Source organism: Schistocerca americana, chromosome 4 (assembly GCF_021461395.2).
Source record: "Schistocerca americana isolate TAMUIC-IGC-003095 chromosome 4, iqSchAmer2.1, whole genome shotgun sequence".
In the NCBI taxonomy this organism is placed as follows: Eukaryota; Metazoa; Arthropoda; class Insecta; order Orthoptera; family Acrididae; genus Schistocerca; species Schistocerca americana.
The window spans coordinates 489331181-489353010 of NC_060122.1; the positions used below are offsets into that span (position 1 = coordinate 489331181).

Genomic DNA, 21830 nt, shown 5'->3' on the forward strand with positions numbered 1-21830 from the left:
AAATCCAGATGATTTTAAAATACCAGCAGAAAAACTCTTTCAAAAATCAAAGGAAGCTGCTTTAGAAGAAAATGATGAGAAAACAAAATTCATGAGGGAGAAAGAAATTACAAAACAAAAAGATGGGAAACTATGCAGAACGATAACCACATGTCTGAAGAAGTATGAGAGTTTAAATATCGGGGGGAGTAGTAAACAACAGAAACAATCAGAAGCGAGAAATAGATGCGAGAATCAAAGCTGCATCCAGAGCATCATACTCACTCAAACTAGTGTCATCTAAAAAAATTTTAAAGAGGAACCAAAGTAAGAATATATAAAACCATAACAGACCAGTATTACTATATGGGGCAGAAATGTGGAGAATAGATAGATAAAAGTTTTTAAAAATAAAATCCTGTGAAAGATATTTGGACTAATCTATGAGGGAGGAGAATGGCGAAGAAGAAAGAACAGGGAGCTCAGGGAGCTATACGATGAACCAGATGTAGTTGCGGAAGCCAAGACAATAAGATAAGATGGGCCAGCCACATCTACAGAAGAGAGCAGAAATCTTTACTGGGAGAAGTCTCAGAGAATAAACCAGAAGGATGAAGACCTCCAGGCAGGCTGAAAATGAGATGGAGAGACCAGATTGCCAAAGATTTCCAGGTACTGAGAGCAAGGAAGGAAGATGCCAAAGACAGAATACTGTGGAAGAGGCTACTTGATGAGGCCAAAAACCAACTGTGGTTTGTGTGTCCAGGAGAGTAACAGTAAGTATTCTTTATCTCGAGGAACAATGATCAGCCAAAGCCCTGGCTGTGAACTGTATTAAGAGCATGAAATACTTAATATTCAAGTTTTCTTGTCAATATGATACACTGATCTTACTCAAACTTTATCAATAGACACATTGATAATGTTACCATCAATCTTTAGGTGGTATAAATACCACGGAAAAGGAGATTGAGTATGGTAAGTTGCAATGCACATTTCAAAAAGCAATACAACATAAGAGGAACAAATTATTATTTCTCGCAATTAGCAACTACTTCGTAACAAATGAATAATACAAAAGATAGCAAACATACATTTAATAGAAGTAAAAAAATTACATTATCTGTCACAAGGTAAATACAGTTTGAAACATTATGTTCCTATCAGCAGTGATACATGTATTATACTAAAAATATGATTATCAGTGCTCTTGAATAGAGACTGACGTACAATACATGACAATATAGAATTTCTCTTTGCATTCCACACTTCCTCTCAAAACAGGATAAAACATTCACACGATTTCATTACTATATAAAAAACACCAAGTAATGCTGAATGCAAAAAGGCACATTACATAGTTCATTAAAACATATTCAAATATTAACAGCATTTTAAAACTATAAAAAAAACATAAAAAGATTAAAAACATAACTACATTGTGCACAGCTTTCATCAGAATGACAACTTTTGTATCTTACTGAAAAGCTTTGCATTATTGTCAGTCCATTCAATAAATTCTGAACCCTTTGTAACTATGCACTGCAAGAGACTCAATGTATCCCCTTCGGCATGGTGACAGTTTTCAGGTTTTTTCCCCAACAAAAACTCGTATACATCTCCCAATCTAAATCTTTTCAGTACTTTAGATTCAGTTTCATGTGTGTTTGTTTCATCAAACAAGCGTTTTCTAACCTTGCTACTTGTTTTTTCTGAAGTGCTTGGTTTGTTCTCATGAGGTTTGAGCTTAGGGGGATCATTTGCTTGTGCAATACCCTGGGTTGGTGTTTTTTCTAGTTCTTGTTGCTTATAGTCATACTTTGCATCATCACTAAATACGATATCAGCACTCTCTAAACATTTTGCCTCAATCTTCTCTACAATATCACAGAGAATATCATCATATCCATCTGAAGCTGGGAGACTAACAGTCTGTTCATTTCTTGTTTCTACGCATGATACGCCATTGGTTATCGCTTTCTGTCCAAGGAGTTGCCGAAAGGCAATCAAGGAGTCCGCACATAATATGCCGTCTGCAAGTACCTGCAAATTTCATAAACAAATATCAATAAAAAAACACTGCAGTTAATAGAAACATAACTGTGCACTGAATTCTACTGCACACTAAAGTTAGACCAATGATTAAGAGTAATATGAAAAAAAATTGTTAATCAAAAGATGAAATAAAATATTCAGCTGATTTGCTTTTACAATATGTGAGGAACAGAGTGAAGGAAAGATTATTTCTGTAAGAACTAACAGTAATTCTACTTGTGACACAGGAAAAAATTAACTGTACCTTATATGAAAGAGAAATTCAAAATATTATCTGAGAAACACACACAAAATGATAACACAAACCAAAATGATGACAAATCTTGTACAAAGAAACCTGGTTAGTGTGTTACATAACACTCACTGGAAACAAACAGATATAGCTTTGTCTGTGGGTTTCAGAAGGCAGAACAGTGTTTTGTTCTGTTGCATCCTAAGAGTCAGCCAGACCTTTGCAACCAGGCAAGTGATACGCAAACCACCCACCAATGCAATTCTGCACATGGGTGCTGGAACAGTGCTCTGTGTCACAGTGATGTGCTTCCACAGCCAATTAAATAACCAACGGGAGCCCACCACCAGTCTTAAAACATCCGGCCAAAGGGAGTATAAATGCTACCAGCTTAGCCGGCTGCATCATTCCTTTGGTGTCATGCAGTCTCTGCACCAGTCATTGATCTAACGTGCAGCACAGCTACTCAAGCTTCATTGACCAATGGTGACAACTAGGCAAAGCTGCTAACCTACAGCCATCAGTTCTGGGCTACAAACTGAGTCTGTTGAGGTTAGACTGTGCACTGAGCACCATGGCCTGACACTCCATCCAGTCTCTAAAGGTCACTGGTTCGATATGGGGCCTGTGCAACATCACAAAGTGCTGACGGTTCTCTAATGCTTTAAGTCATTAACCCTCTTGCTGCTGTGGATGTTTATACACATTCTTTTCCGCCATTCCCCAGGTGATGTGGGTATGTATATGTGCACCACTTGGGTTTTCCTACAGTGCTATTCTCTGTATGTGTCCTGAGACATCAACCTCTGACTGCTACTGACAATTTGCTTCCGTATCTCGGTGAACAAAAACATCTGAAGTGTTTACCATACAACACTTGTGTCTCTTTGTGTGCTATCATTTGCATTAAACTTCATTTCAATATCTTGAATTGTTCATGAAATATGATGACTTTTATGATCACAAGATTTATGAGGGTTGGAACTTTAACAGTGGCAACTATTTATTTACAGCTTGTACGAAATAGATACGTGTTTCCAAGTTTTACTGACCTTCGAAGTAGTCACCAGCATTGTGCATAATCCGTTGATAGTGATGTGGAAGTTGTAGGATACTCTTAGCAGTGACATTTGTGTTGACAGTTTGAGCGTCGTCGTCTATTGGACGACGGATTTGTAGCAGTTTTGAAGTGAATGCCATGAAGTGTTTCCTTCAGTTTGGAAATTGAGCAGAACGCACAAGGGCTTAAGTCAGGGGAGAGCAGTACGTGGTACAGCACTTAGCAGACCCATCAGTCAAATCAGTAACATCTTGCACTCTACGTGCTTGAGCATTGTCCCGCAAAATGATTGTGAGGTCCTGCAGAAAGTGTCATCTCTTCTGTCTCTAAGCTTGTTGTATTTTGTGTTCCAACTTCTGTCTCTATGCTTTTCATTTTTGGAACACAACATACAACCAGCTTAGAGACAGAAGAGATAACAGTTTCTGCAGGACCTGACCATCATTTTGCAGGACAATGCTCAAGCACGTAGAGCGCAAGCTGTTACTGATTTGTTTGACTGATGGGTCTGCTACGTGCTGAACCACCTACTGCTCTTCCCTGACTAAAGCCCTCGTGCGTTCTGCTCTATTTCTAAACTGAAGGAAACACTTCACAGCATTCGCTTCAGAACTGCTACAAATTCATCTGGCAATAGACTGCGCCACTCGAACTGTCAACACAACTGGCACTGCTAAGAGTATACTACGACTGCCACATCACTGGCAACAGGCTACACACAATGTTGGTGACTAGTTTGAAGGTCAGTAAAACTTTTAAACATGTATCTATTTGTTATGAGCTGTAGATAAATAGTTGCCTCTATTAAAGTTCCAACCCTCGTACATAGCCCAGGACAGAAATGGGGGCGCCATGATTTACAATCCTTCGCATATAAATAACAATAACTCGAGAATGAAACGAGTTATCATTCTGCTCTCAATTTTAAAACTAATTTCAGTATCTTATCTGCATTCAGTTCACTGCAAGGAAGGAGTTAAAATCAATTGTGTGTAAAGTTTACACAATATGTTTTCACCTCTGCAAACACTTTATAAAATTTTGTACAATACTTTACTTAATTTGATGTAGTGCAGTAACTAGGACATATAATGAAAATAAACCCAGTTCTTTATTGAGAAAGGGATAAAATCAAGATGTGCAAAAATCAAATTCTCTCAAATAATAGCTGTCTTAAAATTGGATGATAAGCATTTCATATTGCGTGAGCACAGGCACCTGCGTTTGGTGAGGGAGGGGGGGAAGCACATAGTGTAGGTAACATGTTTGTAGCAGCAAAAAGTTTAAGATGACAAGGCGACTTACATCAGGAAGGTTATTGCCTGCCACCAGCCACTGCTGCATCAGCATACTGTTGACTAATAGCCATGACTGACCCCTGGGCCTCTACCAATTAAGTACTTTATGGAAACCATGATGTAATGAAGAATGTTCAGGTTGTGTAAGTATTGTGGACTCAGTTCTCGCAATGGTACTGCAGGACCCATACCCCTGCTGCTGGCACATTCAACTCTGCAGCCAGAACTGGATAGTCCATAACACTTCACTTCATAGTTTTCATAAACTTGATTCTACACTTATATTTACGCACACATCAATTTATCATTCTTCCTTTCTACTTTAATGACAAGCTTCATATCAAAAGTTGTGCCACCAGACTTTCATTCGCAAAGTCATTTGATTTGCACAATCAAAATGTTTGGGAAGCATATCTGTTTATTGCAACAAGCCAGGTTTTGTTGGCTACAAATCAGAAGACTTTATCCTCTGACCCTTGGGAGATGAACTGTCACTGTGTTATCTGCAATGGTCATGCAGCATTTTACTCCTTACGGAACCTTTCATGATAGTTTGTGGCACTCTATCATCAGCATACTTAAGTAAGTTCTATACCAGAGAATGGACTGTGCCCTTTTTTTTTTTGTTTTTTTTTTTTTAAGTCACTATGATCAGTTCATAGATTGACTGTCATAAGCATTGAAAGTATGGATTCTATTCTACCTGTACTGAATTTGGAACATTAATTTGAAAATGAAGAGACAGGAATTCAAATCAAGAAGAAAAGGGACACTTACGCAAACTTGACTTGGTCACAAGGCTGTTTTCCGAAAACCAGACAGTGAAAACATTAGTTCTAGTGTAGCCACAACATTGAAGCAATAGACGGGATTTAGCAATGCCCAAATTAAAATAGTGCAGTATATTTTGGATCAGAGTGGTGTTTGTGAAGTGTTGGCAGAAGAGCCAACACTGTGTTGCTAGAGGAGGCCGAAATGCACGCGTTTAATTACACGCTGACTGGCGCGAGGTCTGGAACAGTTAAGGGAATTAATAGTAGCAAATAAAGTACGTAGTTGATATAATACTTAACTTTAATCCATAATTGGTGTACATCGCTCTTGACGGTACATGTTATAATCTCAATATCAAATGCTATGGCGCCTTGCTAGGTTGTAGCAAATGACGTAGCTGAAGGCTATGCTAACTATCGTCTCGGCAAATGAGAGCGTAGTTGTCAGTGATCCATCTCTGGCTAAGTCGGCTGTACAACTGGGGCGAGTGCCAGGACGTCTCTCTAGACCTGCCGTGTGGTGGCGCTCGGTCTGCAATCACTGACAGTGGCGACACGCGGGTCCGACGTATACTAACGGACTGCGGCCGATTTAAAGGCTACCACCTAGCAAGTGTGGTGTCTGGCGGTGACACCACAGTTTGTGTGTGGTTTTAGGGGGCACTGAATGACGATGTCATCAGCAAAAAACAAACATGCCCTGAAGGCCCAACGGTATTGATTGACTGTTGTGTCATCCTCATCCCTTAGGCATCACTGGATGCCGGTACGGAGGGGGATGTGGTCAGCACACCGCTCGCCTTGCCGTTGTCAGTTTTCATGACCAATGTGACTACTTCTCAATACAGTAGCTTCTCAACTGGCCTCACAAGAAGGGCTGAGTGCACCCTGCTTGCCAACAGCACTCAGCAGCAGACCTGGATCGTGACCCCACCCAAAACTGGCACCGCTTAACTTAGTAATCTGATGTGAACCGGTGTTATCACAGAGGCAAGGCTGCTGGCATTGTGTTATCAGCTCCTTTGCAAAATTAGTAGACACAAACATCGTTGGAATATGAAAATGCGAGAAAATAAATAAAAAGCAACCCTAGATAAAAGCACACTCACTCTCATCCAATCTCACTCATGATCACCTGCACAATCACACAAGCTGAAATTGTGGAAGACAGTGTTAAAATTGTTCCCATGTTCAAAAATTGTTAAGTAGAACTAAGTAAGACAAGAGAAAACTATAATAGGTTCAAAGGAATATGTAGCTGGCTGATCACTTATACCAAAAAATTGTGAGACAGGCACCATGACACATTAAAAATGAAGCCCTAAAATTTTTGGGAACAAGCCTGACAATTCACAAAATTTTAAAAGTCTTACCACATTTGACTGATTGTCAATTAAAATAGAGGGCAAATTTGTTAGTAAATGCACTTCAACCCTTTGGTGTAAAATTAAAATGCAGCCTTGTAAAATGGGGCGCACTGGGATCTGTACGCCACAAGCACCACACATTGGAGGGTCAGAGCAAGAAGCCACACTTCTCAGAGCTGTGGCCGATGCAGGAACAAGGAAGGAAGACCTCATCACATCTGTATGACTGGAAAGAGAGATGCCACAGCCATGTTGTAGACTACTAGACCGCTCCATTTCTGATTGACACATGACTACCTGAAAAGTGAGGTGATAGCATGCAGGGGGATGACACACTGAACTCACTAAGAGTCACAACACACCTCCTTGGCTGCCACATCTGCCCTTTCATTCCCCACAATACCCATGTGCCCTGGCATCCAGAAGAAAGACATCTGCTTCTCCAGCCTTTTTAGTTGAAGGAGGGTGTCCTGGAAACTCTCGACTACTTTACCTGCTGGGTACTAGCATTGCAGAAAGTGAAGGGCACTCAAGGAATCTGAACAGACAAGGACTTCTGTACTTTAAACATCTCTCTGCCCCAGTGCCCACAAGATCACGTATAATTACATCGAAGATAGTAAAGTCTTGAGGCATTTATATCTTGAGGACACGATCAGGGAAACTACAGAGCAATGAATAGTCCCCCCTCTCTTTAGAGCCATCCATAAACACAGCTAGAGTTGGGGGTGCTCCATTAAAATGGGCGTTGTTTTTAGGTTAGACAGTCTCAGGAAAGATCAAAAAAGGGCTCCAGTCTCAAAGAGTACAGGGCAAAGAAACAACAAGAATTGACCAAGCAGCAGTTGGTATTGTAATTGTAAATTGTTGTAGCTGTTTTGGAAAAGTACCAGAGCTTCAAGCACTGATAGAAAGAACTGAATCTGAAATCCTTATAGGAACAGAAAGCTGGCTAAAGCCGGAGATAAATTCTGCTGAATTTTTTACAGAGGCGCAAACTGTGTACAGAAAGGATAGATTAAATAAAGTAGGTGGTAGTGTGTTTGTGTCTGCTGGTAGTTGTTTATCTTGCAGTGAAGTTGAAATAGACAGTTCCTGTGAATTACTATGGGTAGAGGTTATACTCAACATCAGTACCAAAATAATAATTTGCTCCTGTGTGGGATCCTTACCAGGTAGGATTGACGAAGGACATCGAAGAAGTGCAAAGAAGGGCAGCCCGTTTTGTGTTATCAGGCAATAGAGGTGACAGTGTCACTGATATGATACGTGAGTTGGGGTGGCAGTTACCGAAACAAAGGCGGTTTTCTTTGCGGCAAGATCTATTTACGAAATTTCAATGACCAACTTTCTCTTTCGAATGCGAAAATATTTTGTTGACACCCACCTACGTAGGGAGAATAATAAAATAAGAGAAATCAGAGCTTGAACGGAAAGATTTAGATGTTCTTTTTTCCCATGCGCCATTCGAGAGTGTAATGGTAGAGGAGTAGTATGAAAATGGTTCGATGAACCCTCTGCCAGGCACTTAAGAGTGAAGTGCAGAGTAACGATGTAGATGTGTCATAAAATAACGTATTAAAAACATATGCAGTAGTGCAACCTCTCCTATACTGCACTAAATCTAAAATTACTCTGGGACTCTGCAGTATCCAGGTTAGCAGGCGATTAAAACCCTGAATTTAGGGTTATACTAGCTGCACACCAAGTCACTCCAGCGCACGCAGATCCCAAAGAACTATGTTTCTCATGGATAATTGGGGAAAGAGATATTTCAGAGGCAGATGAGCAACAGCATGGTACGCAGGTGATTTTGGAGCACTGAGGAACTTATCGTATTTACTCGAATCTAAGCCACACTTTTTTTCCGGTTTTTGTAATCCAAAAAACCGCCTGCGGCTTAGAATCGAGTGCAAAGCAAGCGGAAGTTCTGAAAAATGTTGGTGGGTGCCGCCACAACTAACTTCTGCCGTCGAATATATGTAGCGCTACACAGGCATGCTTTGCAAGCACAAAGATAAATACTGGCACCAAATCCTCTGCCTCAGTAAATAAATTAAAAAAAAAAAAAAAAAAAAAAAAGGTGGAAGTTGAGCTTTTTTCTCCGCCCCGAGTTTCGACCACTGTATTTTCATACATTATCCGATGAAGTAAATACAAATTCCGTATTGTTCATCTTCGAATATAGCAGCATTTCAATGTACTACGAAAATCCGACTGGCAAGACTGTTCGGGATGTTTGTCAATATGGTCAACTCTACTTGTCAATATGGCCAACTCTACATTCTGAATTTTTTCTACCTGTGAGAAGAGATGGTTTCTAATAGGAACTTTAATGAATTGTGAATCACATATAGTATTCTCTTCACCATAAGAATAATACGATTATAAACATTTTGCCATGTATTGTTTCGTGTTTGCTGCTGTCTCATTTAAATCCTGTCTGCCTAATAAACTACGAAACTAGAGTGAGACAACAGCAAACACGGAAGAATATACATATCATGTCGTGTTTATATTCGTATTATTCTTATGCCTAATAGTGATACAGTCAGAAATGAAGCACAGCAATTTACTAGACTTTTAAATCTAAGATAACTCTAATTTCAGTGCAGAATGTAATGTACTAAAGACATGTCTGCAAAGATTTTCAAACCGAGAAAAATTTTCGCTAAACTCTCGTTCAGAACATCATCTATCATATGCTGTCTATTATTTAGTTCTTGTTGATCATTATCAAAGAAAGCAGCAGTGTAAGTAACAACAAATAGCAGTCTCTTGCCATTGTTTCGCTAATGAGACGATTCCTCTCTCTTTTTTTTTTTTTTAATTGTAAGCGGCAGTAGCGCGCACAAAAGCAAGCCATGCCGGGAGCGGCGACAGGCTGTAGACACGCACTATCAGAATGCGACAAACAATGCATGACACAGTACAGTAATGAATTTTCAGATTAGAGTGACGTAAACACCTATAACAAAGAAAATGGCGCTTATCAGATCAAAGAAAAATAAGCAATCAATTCAAACCATACGAAGCACATGAAAAAGGAAGGGTACCCGTATAAATACGGACGGAGCACCTGACGCATAGCAATGGTTACCTGGTAAAGCTTACCTGCTAAGCTTACTGTAGCTGTATTGTCATTAATTTGACCTAAATTGTGTCTCATATTACAATGGACCAACTTTGTTTCGATTTGGAGATGCGGCCTAAAATTTTCTCTCCCCTTGAATTTCGGGTCTCGAATATCAGGTATGGCTTAGATTCGGGAAAATTGTTTTTCCTTTATCTCAATTCTCATTTTTCAGGTGCGGCTTAGATTCGAGTGAATACGGTACATGCCTGATGCACCATTAGGAGCAGCCACTCGATGGTGAGTGGTGGTTGCCCAGCCTTAGCAAAGACTGGGTATGGGGCTGGTCCTACAAGCACCCATGGCCAGCATAATCCCCTCATGGTCAATACCGTCAATGAACTTATGAAATGAAGGCCTCACTGATCCACACACTGTGCATGCATAGTCTAGCTGTGATTACATGAAAGCCCTGTAAAACTGGAGCAGATATGCCCTGTCTACTCCCAAAGACCTATCGCAAGGCACTTTAAGGTATTCAGTGCCATGTGGGTTCTGGCTTTCATGTGTCTCAGGTATCGTAAACCCCACAGTTTAGAGACAAAATAAGGTGCAGAAATTTCATCGATCCTTTAAAATGTAGAATGGTGTAAGTTGCAACTGATGAGTTACTGTTGCAACACTGGGGAGGAACAGAAAACTGCAGAATTGTCCACAAACAAGGAGCTCTGTGCAGGGCTTCTTAGCCTAGATGCGATACTGATTAGGTCTACGACAAAAAGGGGTAACTCTTGAAATACTGCCCTGACAAATACCTGCTCGAAACGATTCGGCAGTACGTCACCAACTTGGGACCTAAAACAGTGCTTTTATAGGAAGACCTGTATGAACATGGAGATGCAACCATGAAAGTGCTATTGGTGCAGCTGCCCTAGAATACTGTATCTCCAAGTAGTGTCTTACACCTTACTGGTGTCAAAGAATGTACCATTATAGCAATGGTTATGTAGGAAAGCCTGTTGAATACCTGCCTCTCGCAAGGTCAAGTTGTCAACAGTGGATCAAAATCTCCAGAGTCCACACCAACAGGAGTTGCCTGGTCTCTAGCAATCGGACTAGACAATAGTTAACCATTTGCAGCAAGGTCTTTTCTACACAGCTTGTTAAGGTGATACCCCAGTAGCTACTAGGACACGTTTGGTCCTTTCCTGGTTTGAGGAGAGGTATCAAAATTGCCTCTCTCCATGAGCTGGGAAAGTGGGTGTCTGCCATATCAAATTAAAACATTCGAGGAAGATTTATTTCGAGGCTTCTTGCAAATGCCTAACCATACTGTACTAGATTTGGTCATGACTGACTGCAGAATCACAAGCCTCAGTCCCAAATCCAGGGCAGTTGTAAAACTCAAAATTTTTGGATTTGAAGCCCAACTGCCTTTCTCTACAGTGGCACTGTAGCAGTGGAACTCCGGACCCTGGGTGGCACTGGCAGTAGTTGCTGTAAAATGCTCTGTCATAGTCTGGACGATGTCTCTGGCCATTGTTAGGAGACATCCCTGTTTCAGCACTGGTGTTATTGGTAAATTACTGTGTTTACTGTAAATATTAATTGCTTCCTGTACTTTTGTAGAACAAGTGGAATGGTTGATGGAGTCCAAGAATGGTTGCCATTAGCTTTTCTTGCTCTCTTTAAAGACATTTTGAGTCTTGGCCCTTGTGACGCGGCAGACTGTAAGGTTGTCTGCAGTTGGGTGGCAGTTAAACCATTGTAGAGCCATATGCACAACCCGGACTGCTGAGTGGTCCGCCAAGGTACAGGTTGCCTCCTAAGACAGGGTGTATATGTGGACAAAGAAAAAAATTCCGGACTTCTCAGATAAAAAACACACTTCTTCCATGTTAAGTGACAGTATACTTTTCCATGGAACTGTAAAACTTATCAATCCTTTGAATGGTTAACATTTTAATACATCATCATCATAGAACTTACCGCCGCCACTTAAGAAAACGAGGTCTTTGAAAGATCTTTGATGATGTGCAGGAACATGTATGCTGCATATTTTCATATAACGATACACTGCATATTTTTTGTAATTATGTAAGTGTAAATTCGAATTCCTCCAAACACAGTACTTTAGTTTCCAAAGCATTGAAATCAAGACTGTGATGCCCTTTTGTAAGCCAATTATAGCTCATGTTGTGTGATCTTGCCTGCTGCTATTCAGAGTATAAGACATGTGATGTAGTCACCCAACAGCAACTTCACTGTTAAGTAGCACAAACACACAAATAGGAAAAGTTAATGGTTTAAATTAATATACATAATGTAGCTACAAGAAAAGCTAAGCTTTCACGTTTAATATTGGTCTTTTTCTTGTGTGTGTTACACTAAGATGCATCACACAAATGCACCAGTAAAATTTAAAACAATGATAAACGTCTGGTCTTCTGGACTCTAAATTCTTGTAAGTGGCCGGTCCTCAAAATGTTACGATGTAAACAAGAGTCAAATGCTCGATGATTTAAGAAATTAATTGTACATTCTTACATGTCACTTAATTGATCTTGCACAAAAGGAAATTTATTTTGAAAGTAAAGCTTTTCAAACCAATATTTGCAGTATTTTCTCCAGATCTGTATGGGCTCTGAAATAACTCCAACTTTACAATTGCACAGACAAATGCAGGTGTCAGTTACCACTAGCAACCTCTGTTTGTGTAGAGGCATTGGCTCTCACAAGAGGTTTTTTTTTAAGAGCTGAAGGAAAGATGTAGTGAAGGTGGGAGGCTAAACATCTTTATAGAATTTTTTTGGCCTCACTATATGGGAAAAACCTAGTTGTTTTTAGCCCCTGTCTCTTCATTCTTCAAGATAGGCACTGCTGTCCTACTCCAGATAGGATGATCTCCCTCGCAATTTACATACTTCAGAGGAGATGAACAACTGACTCTCATGCGTAGCCTTAACACACTTGCCAAAAGTGGCTTCCCCTTACACCCAAGAGTAGTGTGTCCAAAGTGCTTACATTAAAACAGTGTACTGGGTTGGGGACATAAGGCTGCATGTTTAAGTGAAGGAAACCTGCCTTGACACACTCTGGAAGTTTTGTGCTGTTGAAAGTAACTTTAAATAAGTGATTTGACCATATCAGCATCCACCCTTTTCCATTATATTTTGTATGTCAACAGTGCCTTCTTCGATCCACTCAGCCTTCAGCTTTCAGTTCCTCTTTGGAAATAGCTATCAGGTCTCCGAGCAACAATACATCTGCTGTAGCTGAAGATTATGTGTAGCTTCATTTCGATTGCAGATTCCTTTATGCATTTAACTTTCTGCAGGTTCTTTACTTGTTGAGAATTAAAAGTTCTAATGAACAATGTACAACTGAGGAATCACTTGATTTTAAAATTCCAGCAATGCCCTCTAAACACTTCTGAATGTAGAAAAGTGAAACTTTCTCGAAGTTGCCTTCTTTTGTTTCAACTATTAAAAGCATATTCTAACCAGCAGCATGCATTCTGTTACAATAAACTGAAGTACTTGGGATAATAGCATTTCAACTCACAAAAAGGACATTCCTACTGCTAAATACTTAACTAAAATCTCACCTGAACAATTTAGCTGCTTCTTAATACACGCTAAGGAATTAGACACTTCTTTCCGTTAACACTTTTGATGTCAAACACGACATAATTATAATGCCATTTGTCTATTATCACGTAAGAAGTGCTACTTCTATAAGCAACATTTGATAATTTAAGAGATTTTGTAGTGGAAAGAGATTTTATGTCATATTTGTTGGGTAATATCTGCGAGACAATGAATACGATATTTATTTCTGCAATTTAGAATGTTTAATGAGAAAAACTCTACTACTGCAGTGTGCATTTTTAATTAGTCATTACAGCTGATAATACTTTTCAGAATGATACACTATGATTGAATATGGTATGCAATTTGTGAAAGCAATAAAGAATTTTTGAGCAGGTAAACAGTAAACCATATCTCAATATGAGCTGAAGTAACAGATTTCAGTTTTATTCCTTTTTTAAAAAACACCACACTTTACCTCTTTGCTCTGAGGGCATTCTTTTATAAAATTTACTTTGCTTTTTATTGTAGACAAAGCTGTTCTCCACAGTAAAAAATTAAAATAAAATTTACAAAATTTGACCTTGTACTTTTAACATTTTGTCAAAACATTTTTGTACCACTCTGCACCAGACAGTTTGCAAAATACATGGCACTACAGGGGTTAATATATACCATGAGTTATTCCACATTCATATATTATTGTAACTTTTTTTTAAAATTTGGACATGGGTCATACTTATCAATAATTTATTGGCATCATCAAATTTATGACTATTAGGCGTTTATCAATATCATAAACAGAAAAAAAATGTATCACCTTTCCCAATCTGTATAGTTCAGTCTGAAGTACTGGGAAGTCAAACCTAAAACCATTGTGTGAAATTAGGCACACAGGCTGAGGCAGTCGTCTGAGAAATGCATCCAATAACATGAACACATCATCATCAAATGGGCTACAGTCCTCTAGTGTGTCATTGTACAGTCCTGAAAAATAGAAACACACATAAAATTTGAAGAAAGACAGTAAAAGAAGGATTATTACAACAATGTAATTTGTGTGATGATAAATCATCCGAAGTTTCATTACTGTATGTTTCGCGGATCTAGATAATATGCAAAACTAAACAATTCTTACCACCTCATCTCCGCATAGCTACTGCAACTTACTTCAATTTAAATCTGCTGCTTTGGTCTCCTCCCACAATTTTTATCCTTCACACTTCCTTCCATTTCCAAATTGGCAGTTTTTTCATACCTCAGAAATCATCATATCAACTGATCCCTTCTTTTCATAAAGATGTGACATAAATTACTCCCCCCCCCCCCCCCCCCCCCCAATTCATTTCAGTACCAATCATTTGTTATTCGAGGTACCCATCTAATCTTCACCATTCTTGTATGGCATCACATTTCAAAAGTTTCAATTCTCTTCTCATCTGAACTGTTTTAGTCATCTAAATTATACTTCCATTAAGGTTACTCTTCGGACAAATGTTGAAACACTTTATATTCCATGTTAACAAATTCCTCATTTCAGATATGTTTTCCTTGATATAGCCAGTCTTTATTTTGCTGCCCAAATAGCTGAACTCTTCTACTACTTTTAGTTTCTCATTTTCTAATCCAATTCCTCGGCATTGCCTCCTCACTTCATCCAACTACATTTCATTAGCCTACTTTTACTTTTGTCAATGCTCACTTTATAACCACTTTTCAAGAAACTAACCATTCTGTTCAACTGCTCTTCGAAGTCCTTTACTGTCTGTAACTGCATCGGCAGACCTAAAAGATTTTATATCTTCTCCAAATTTCTCCTTGGTTTCCTTTACTGTCTGCTCTAAGTATACTGAGCATAGGCTGCAACCTTGCTTCACCCCCTTCTTAACTATGGCTTTCATTTCACGTCTTTTGTCAAAAGTTTTGTAATGAGTCATTAAAAAAGGTGGTGGTGATACTAATAGTAATAATAATAATAATAATAATAATAATAATAATAATAATAATAATAATAATAATAATAATAATAACGTAAACTACATTTACCAGAAACACTCAGTTTCATGGGGCCTTAATAATTGTGACACAGAAAGCCCTTTCATTGTAGTACTAATTCCCACCACCTTAGGGCAGCCTGGCCAAAAAAGTATGAAAACAAGCAGATGTACTGACAACAAACATTGCAATTCCACAGCTCTCATCAAGTAAAATACACCTTGTTACAATACACTATACCAACTGAGGCACTTCACAAACTACATGAGTTGACTGGCCTTCTCATTGGAAGGTAAACTATACTAAAGGATAATGTCCTATTTTTAGTACAGCAAGTGTGGCTTCGTTCCTTCTGCTGATGGGGCTGCCAAGAGGTTCACCCCCAACAGAGTTGCCGATATGAATTACTGCAGTATTTTGTTCTATGCTTCACAACAATTTTTTTCCTACTTTAACACTATTCTTCTTAAATCACAAAGGAGTTAAAGACTTAAGCTAGCAGTGGGCATAGATTTAAATCAATGGAGGAAGTTGAAAATTTGTGTTGGCTCAGGATTTGAACCACGGTCTTCTGCTTACTAGGCAAATGTGCTGACCATTACACCATCCAAGCACAGTAGTCATCACAACTGCATGAATTACCCTAGCACGCCTCCTATCAGATCAATTACCCATTGTCTACACTACTCATGGCATTTCGCCGATTCCCAGAAGAGTTCGAGTTCGGTGTACATCTGCACTGAAGAATCATTGGTCAGCCTCACCTTAGTTATATATGTGATGTCTATTCTTTCAGACATGTCTGCTGATGATATTGGGCGAGGGTCACTACATCGGTAGTGTGTGTATAATTTGGATCTGATGGACAGCATGCTAGGATAGTCCATGCAGTTGTGATGACCCGTGTCCGGACAGTGTAGTGGCCAGTGCATCTGCCTAGTAAGCAGGAGACTCTGGTTTGGATCCCAACCCAGCACAAATTTTCAACTTTCCCCATTGATTTAAATCAATGCCCACAGGCAGCTAATATCTAATTCCGTTTCATCTCTATTCAAAGGGCTGCAGGATCAATAGACCATTCTTCTTCATTTTGCATGATACCATGGTGGGGGTCAGTTCACCAAATCACAGTGCCTTGTTACGTGCTTTGTTGGCAACTTCATCAACTGTGTCTTTTTTTTTTTATCTCAACATGCTTAGTATCCTTCATTATTTTCCTGGCATATGACATACCCCATATGCCAGAAAAAAAAGGATACTAAGGCATGTTGAGATAATGACGTATCCCATCCGGAGCTTGTGGTCTCGTGGTAGCGTTCTTGCTTCCCGAGCACGGGGTCCCGGGTTAGATTCCGGGCAGGGTCTGGGATTTTCATCTGCCTCGAGATGACTGGGTGGTGTTGTGTCATCATCACATCATATCATATCATCATCATGACATCCCATAGTTTAATATTTTTGTATTGAGGACAGTAGTAGTTGTGCTCGTTAGGCTCTGCAGGTTAAAGCAGATGGGAATCACTGTGCTGTGATAATTCATTACAATGTCTATACTATCTAAGACAGTTCTGCAAAACATCTATTATTATTTTGAGAGATCTGAGGGCACTAGGAGAAAACTTTGAGGCAACTGAAGGCACTACCATGATTTAACTTATTGTTTTATATATAACAATAAAAATTATAGAAAATACTTAAATAAACACAATATTCTGTCAATCTTAAAAGAAATCTGGACCTCTGAAGCTGCAGCATTACAGCATATCCAACCCTTTGCAAACAATATTAAGATATGACAAACTCAGCTATTTTCTTTCATCCTACAATTCTCTGTTTGTAGTTTGTAGCACTGTGGTCACTGTTCCCTTCCTTGATTGTGATGTTAACACATCTTATTATTAATTCCTGATAATAAATATTACAACCAGTAATAATCATACTTTTGAACTGAATTGTAGGTTCATGTGTTAATCATCTATGTAGTTAATCTATTTTATTCTGCAGGGAACAGTGGCCCAACAAATCACTCTTCCCTATCTTTTTGCTCAGGTATGTACTTAGTGCATTTTATCTTTTCCACTCCAATGCTATCACTGTTTCAATACAGCATTAACTGATTCACAAACATGACTATCTTCTCACAATGAATGTTGCTTCTCTATTCCATACCCAAGTACCCTCAGAAAAAACACGGCTCTGTGAACTTCCCTGGAACAGCAACTGCATGTCAGAACCTCCTGGAGCCCGTGAAATTCTGGTCACCCATGAACTTCCTAGAAATAAGGATCTGTGCCCTCCACTGCAGTTAGGGGAGAACATATCAAACTTCCTGCTCAAGCAGTCCGGTGTATGCACCAGAGGTACCAGTGGCACACTGTTCGAAATTAGTGTGATATTACATAACATTTGTGTAACCCACATGACGCGAAGTCTCACTGTTTCCACAAAGGTACAAAATATGACTTCCTTTAGCAATGAGTCTTACTCCATAGAGATCAAAATGTTTGTTTATGACAAAATCTTCTTGGGTTGACAGCTGAGTCAATGCGCTGTTCTCCAGAAATGTTACTGTAAGTTCCTTACTTGCCATCTTCAGGCAAAGTGTTGGGTTCATGTTTCATCCAGGTCTTTATAGCTGCTGGACCACGGGCTTCTCCGCATGCTCGGTGCTGTTAGGGCAAATCAGGCGCGAGTGGAATCAGCACAGAAGCATGTGGTTGGGGAAGGGGGTTGGGGGCGCGGGTGCCGGGTCCTGGTGTCTCGTCTATGTGGCCTGTTTACTCCATCCGCCGCCACCAACCTATCGCTGCCACCAACCTGTCTCCATCGGTGCGCCCTTGCCTTCTTCTTGATAATTTTGTGTTCCACGTGATGCTGAGTTGGAATCCACTGTCCCAGAAGCCTTTTGCTCTACACAGTATCTTGGTTTCTTCAAATGGAAACGTGTGTTCTTCACTGAGGAGGCTGTGCTTCGCTACCATGGATTTTTCTTTCTGTCCGAGGCAAACGCTTCTCACATGTTCAGACCTGCATTGTGTTATGCAATGCTGCGTCTGTCCAATATATTGTTTCCCCCATTCGCAGGAAATGCTATAGATACTCGGGGTTCATAGACCCAAGGCATAGCAATTTTCAAATACAGCTTTATATAGGAACAAAAGTCATCATAATGGCACTAGTCAAAGACATTAAATCCCCAAATGAACCAAAATGCAAAAATATTTTCTAATCATTAAAAATCTGCAAGTTTAACAATAAAATTTAGTGAACTATGAATAATTTAGTAATATGTATCAGGTTGCAAGTATGAACACTATATTTAAATACTGATATAATTTGTATTTCAGTTTTCTTCCATGGTCAGTGTTGCAAAAGATTTCTGTGCCAATTTTCTGACTGGATGCCTCAAGGATCACAGAATAAAATGCAAGTTTATGAAGGTTCAGTACCTTAGATGGCTGTATACCATGTGAACAATGTGAACTATTCTGCATAACCTTGTACTGTGTTCTATCTACTACAAGTTCCTGTCAATGCCCCACATATTGCAATGCCTTGTATGTAAACATAATGGTTCAAAATTAGTTTACAGTGTAACTATCAATTTCTAGGATCTTTTAAAGACTAGAAATTCAACTGCTATGTGCTTGTCTTATGTTAAAAATGGAGAATTTCAACGAATTAACATCTTACCTCAGCACTGATCCCTGCACACTGACACAAACCAATGCTGCTGTTTAAAGCATCACTCTTGCCAGGATAAAAAGTTGTTCATTTCATTTTCATGAAGCAAGTAATTGATGACTCATAGCTCACAGATCTGCCAGAGCAATGTTAAGAATAAAAGCTTCAGGCAGGTTATCATGCATTTCGTGTCTGGATAAAAGGAACACAAACATGACACAAATACATACTTTAGGAAGCTAATGCATGAAATATTCAAACACAAAGCAATGACATGCAACATATAAGCGGAAAGGTGTGAATTAGTAGGTATTTAAGGCTCTTGGCTGAAGTCACACAGTAAGAGGAAAAAGAAGAGGACAAAGCAGTGACAGGCGCTCTGTCTGGAAACTTAACACTAATAAACTCCAAGCATTAATGACCACACAGACTCACTTTCCTCTAACTGACTCTACTGCCATTTCTCTTCCCACTCCATTGCACCCTCTTATCCTCATATCAGAATAATACATCCCTTAGTAATTTTCTACTTCACAGCAACCATAACAATCTACATCTATACTAAGCAAGACACCCCTTGGTGAGTGGTGAAAGGTACATTATAAACCATTATCATTTCTCCTCACATTAAACGTTCCATGCGTAAATGGTGGGTGGTAAGAGTAACTGCCAAAAAAGCCTCTGCACAAGTCTGAATTTCTCAGATCGTCCCATTAACGTAATTTTTCAAGGCACATTCGAGACAAAGACTGCTTGACGTTTCTTTGAAGTGTGTTCTCAGGACTATTACAAAGAGTCTCTGCACGATGCACAATGGCTCTCGTAGCCTCTGCTATTGGGTTTGGGTGAGTGTCCCATGACACACTTATAATTGCTAAACAAAGCATGACAGACACACTGTAATAAACGATCTTCTTTGGATCTTCTTTCTGTCATCTATTAAACCTACATCAATGGTCCCAGAGTGATGAGCAATACCCAAGAGTTCGTCTCAACACAGGGTTTGTAAGCTATGTCCTCCATGAAAGAATTACATTTCATTATGATTCTTCTGATGAATCTGTCTGACACCTGCTTTTGCTGTAATCAGTTTTGAGCGACCGTTCCTATTTTAAAACTGCACCATACGCATAGATATTATGAGCTTGGGTCCATTTCCAATTACTGACTATCAGTTGTGTGATATAATAATGGCTCTTCCTGTCTATTAACATACAATGCATTAAATATTTATTTACTCTGATAATCAACTGGGAGTTTCTGCAAGAAGCAACAATTCTCTGTGTATCTGCTATAATTTTGAGGTCAGTTACATTCCTACAAGCACAGTGTCATTCATGAACAGTTTCATGGAATCACTGACACTATGCACCAGATTTTATTTTGTGAACAGTAATGATCTTTTAACATTTCATACAATATGTCTGAAGCTTTTTCATGCCTGTTGATTTCTCCCCATATGTAACTTCCTTTACTGTTATCTCACTCTGGATTCTCCGTCTGTCCTCTTTGCTAATGTTATCAATATTTCATACAGGTACATGCAATACAGGTGGCAGACATTTCTTGTAACATAGAATAGTGTAAAGATACAATATCCTATCTTTCCACAAATATGCCACCCAACTGGGCTGCATGCACCTGTGCGCTAAACAGTGGCACTATCTCTTCTCACCCACAGCTGTTTTCCCCCTCCTCCTATCACCCGCCCCATCAGAGATTATTACGCAACACCCAAATTAGACTTCAGGAATGTTTACTAGAAATCCTTCCCACATGAAAATTTGTTTTCCATCCTGGAGTTTTTGAAGTGTTATGTTGACATGTGCACAGATGCAAACACCAAATAAATCTAAGCCCACTGCATGGCTGAGGACAGCTCTTGAACGAATCATCTTGACTTGCCAGATAATCGAAATGTTCATGAAAAAAATTAGAAAGAGGTGGTGTCTGAAAGTGATTAAAGCAAGAATTATAATGAAGGAACTTGGGAACATGCTACGTGATAGAGAAAAAACAGGAAACATGTCTTTATGCCTAATAATCAATATTTAAGAACTATTCGCATTTGACTTTCTTGCTTACATTAAACCTTGCTCTGCAGCGTACTTGCCACCACCACCACCACCACCACCACAAATGAGACACAGGATATATTCATTTTTTAATGTCATGTACTTTGGCAATAAGGTTTAAAAAATTAAAGAGACAGGAAGCATATAAAGTAGAATGGTTTATCATTTCATTAGATACTCCTTTTTTTGTAAATATGTGCAGTAACACATACGCAGCATTGGACAACCTTCTTATGTCCGTCTGATCATAAATAATGCTTCGAACATTAACACCACTAACACAGTGCTGTACTTATTGCGATAAAAAGTGGTGGTGTATTAATTTCATTCAGACTAGACAGGATTGGATTACACACTGGCAACATTAAGTGTTGTGAAATGCTGTGACACTCATGTCTTTTCACTTTTACTGTTCATAAGTTTACGTTCTTTACAGCTACTTAAGCAAGGAAGATTCTCGGAACCTCATCTGGAGAAGAAGACAATATGTATCCTATACACATAACAGAAAATAGCACCCTCACTAAAACTGAAGCTTTCTGTGTTCATCCATATGTTGCTTACTGTGAAGTTTCTGAGAAAGTAAAGGAAATTCTCCCTTTTTTTTTACATACTTCTCTTCCCATCATCTCAAAACAAACTCCCGTAT

The 21830-nt window shown here is 39.2% G+C and overlaps 1 protein-coding gene across 1 annotated transcript in view; it reads right to left on the bottom strand.

The window, feature by feature from the left end:
• Positions 1 to 994: 994 nt before the first annotated feature.
• The window catches only part of LOC124612640, a 35963-nt gene continuing 15127 nt past the window's right edge, over positions 995 to 21830 (bottom strand). Inside the window, exons 2-3 of the mRNA XM_047140940.1 lie at positions 14248 to 14414; positions 995 to 2022 (exon numbers count right to left, since the gene is read on the bottom strand). Of these exons, the coding sequence (XP_046996896.1) occupies positions 1435 to 2022; positions 14248 to 14414 (755 nt within the window). The 3' untranslated portion in view covers positions 995 to 1434. The remainder of the gene's footprint in view (positions 2023 to 14247; positions 14415 to 21830) is intronic.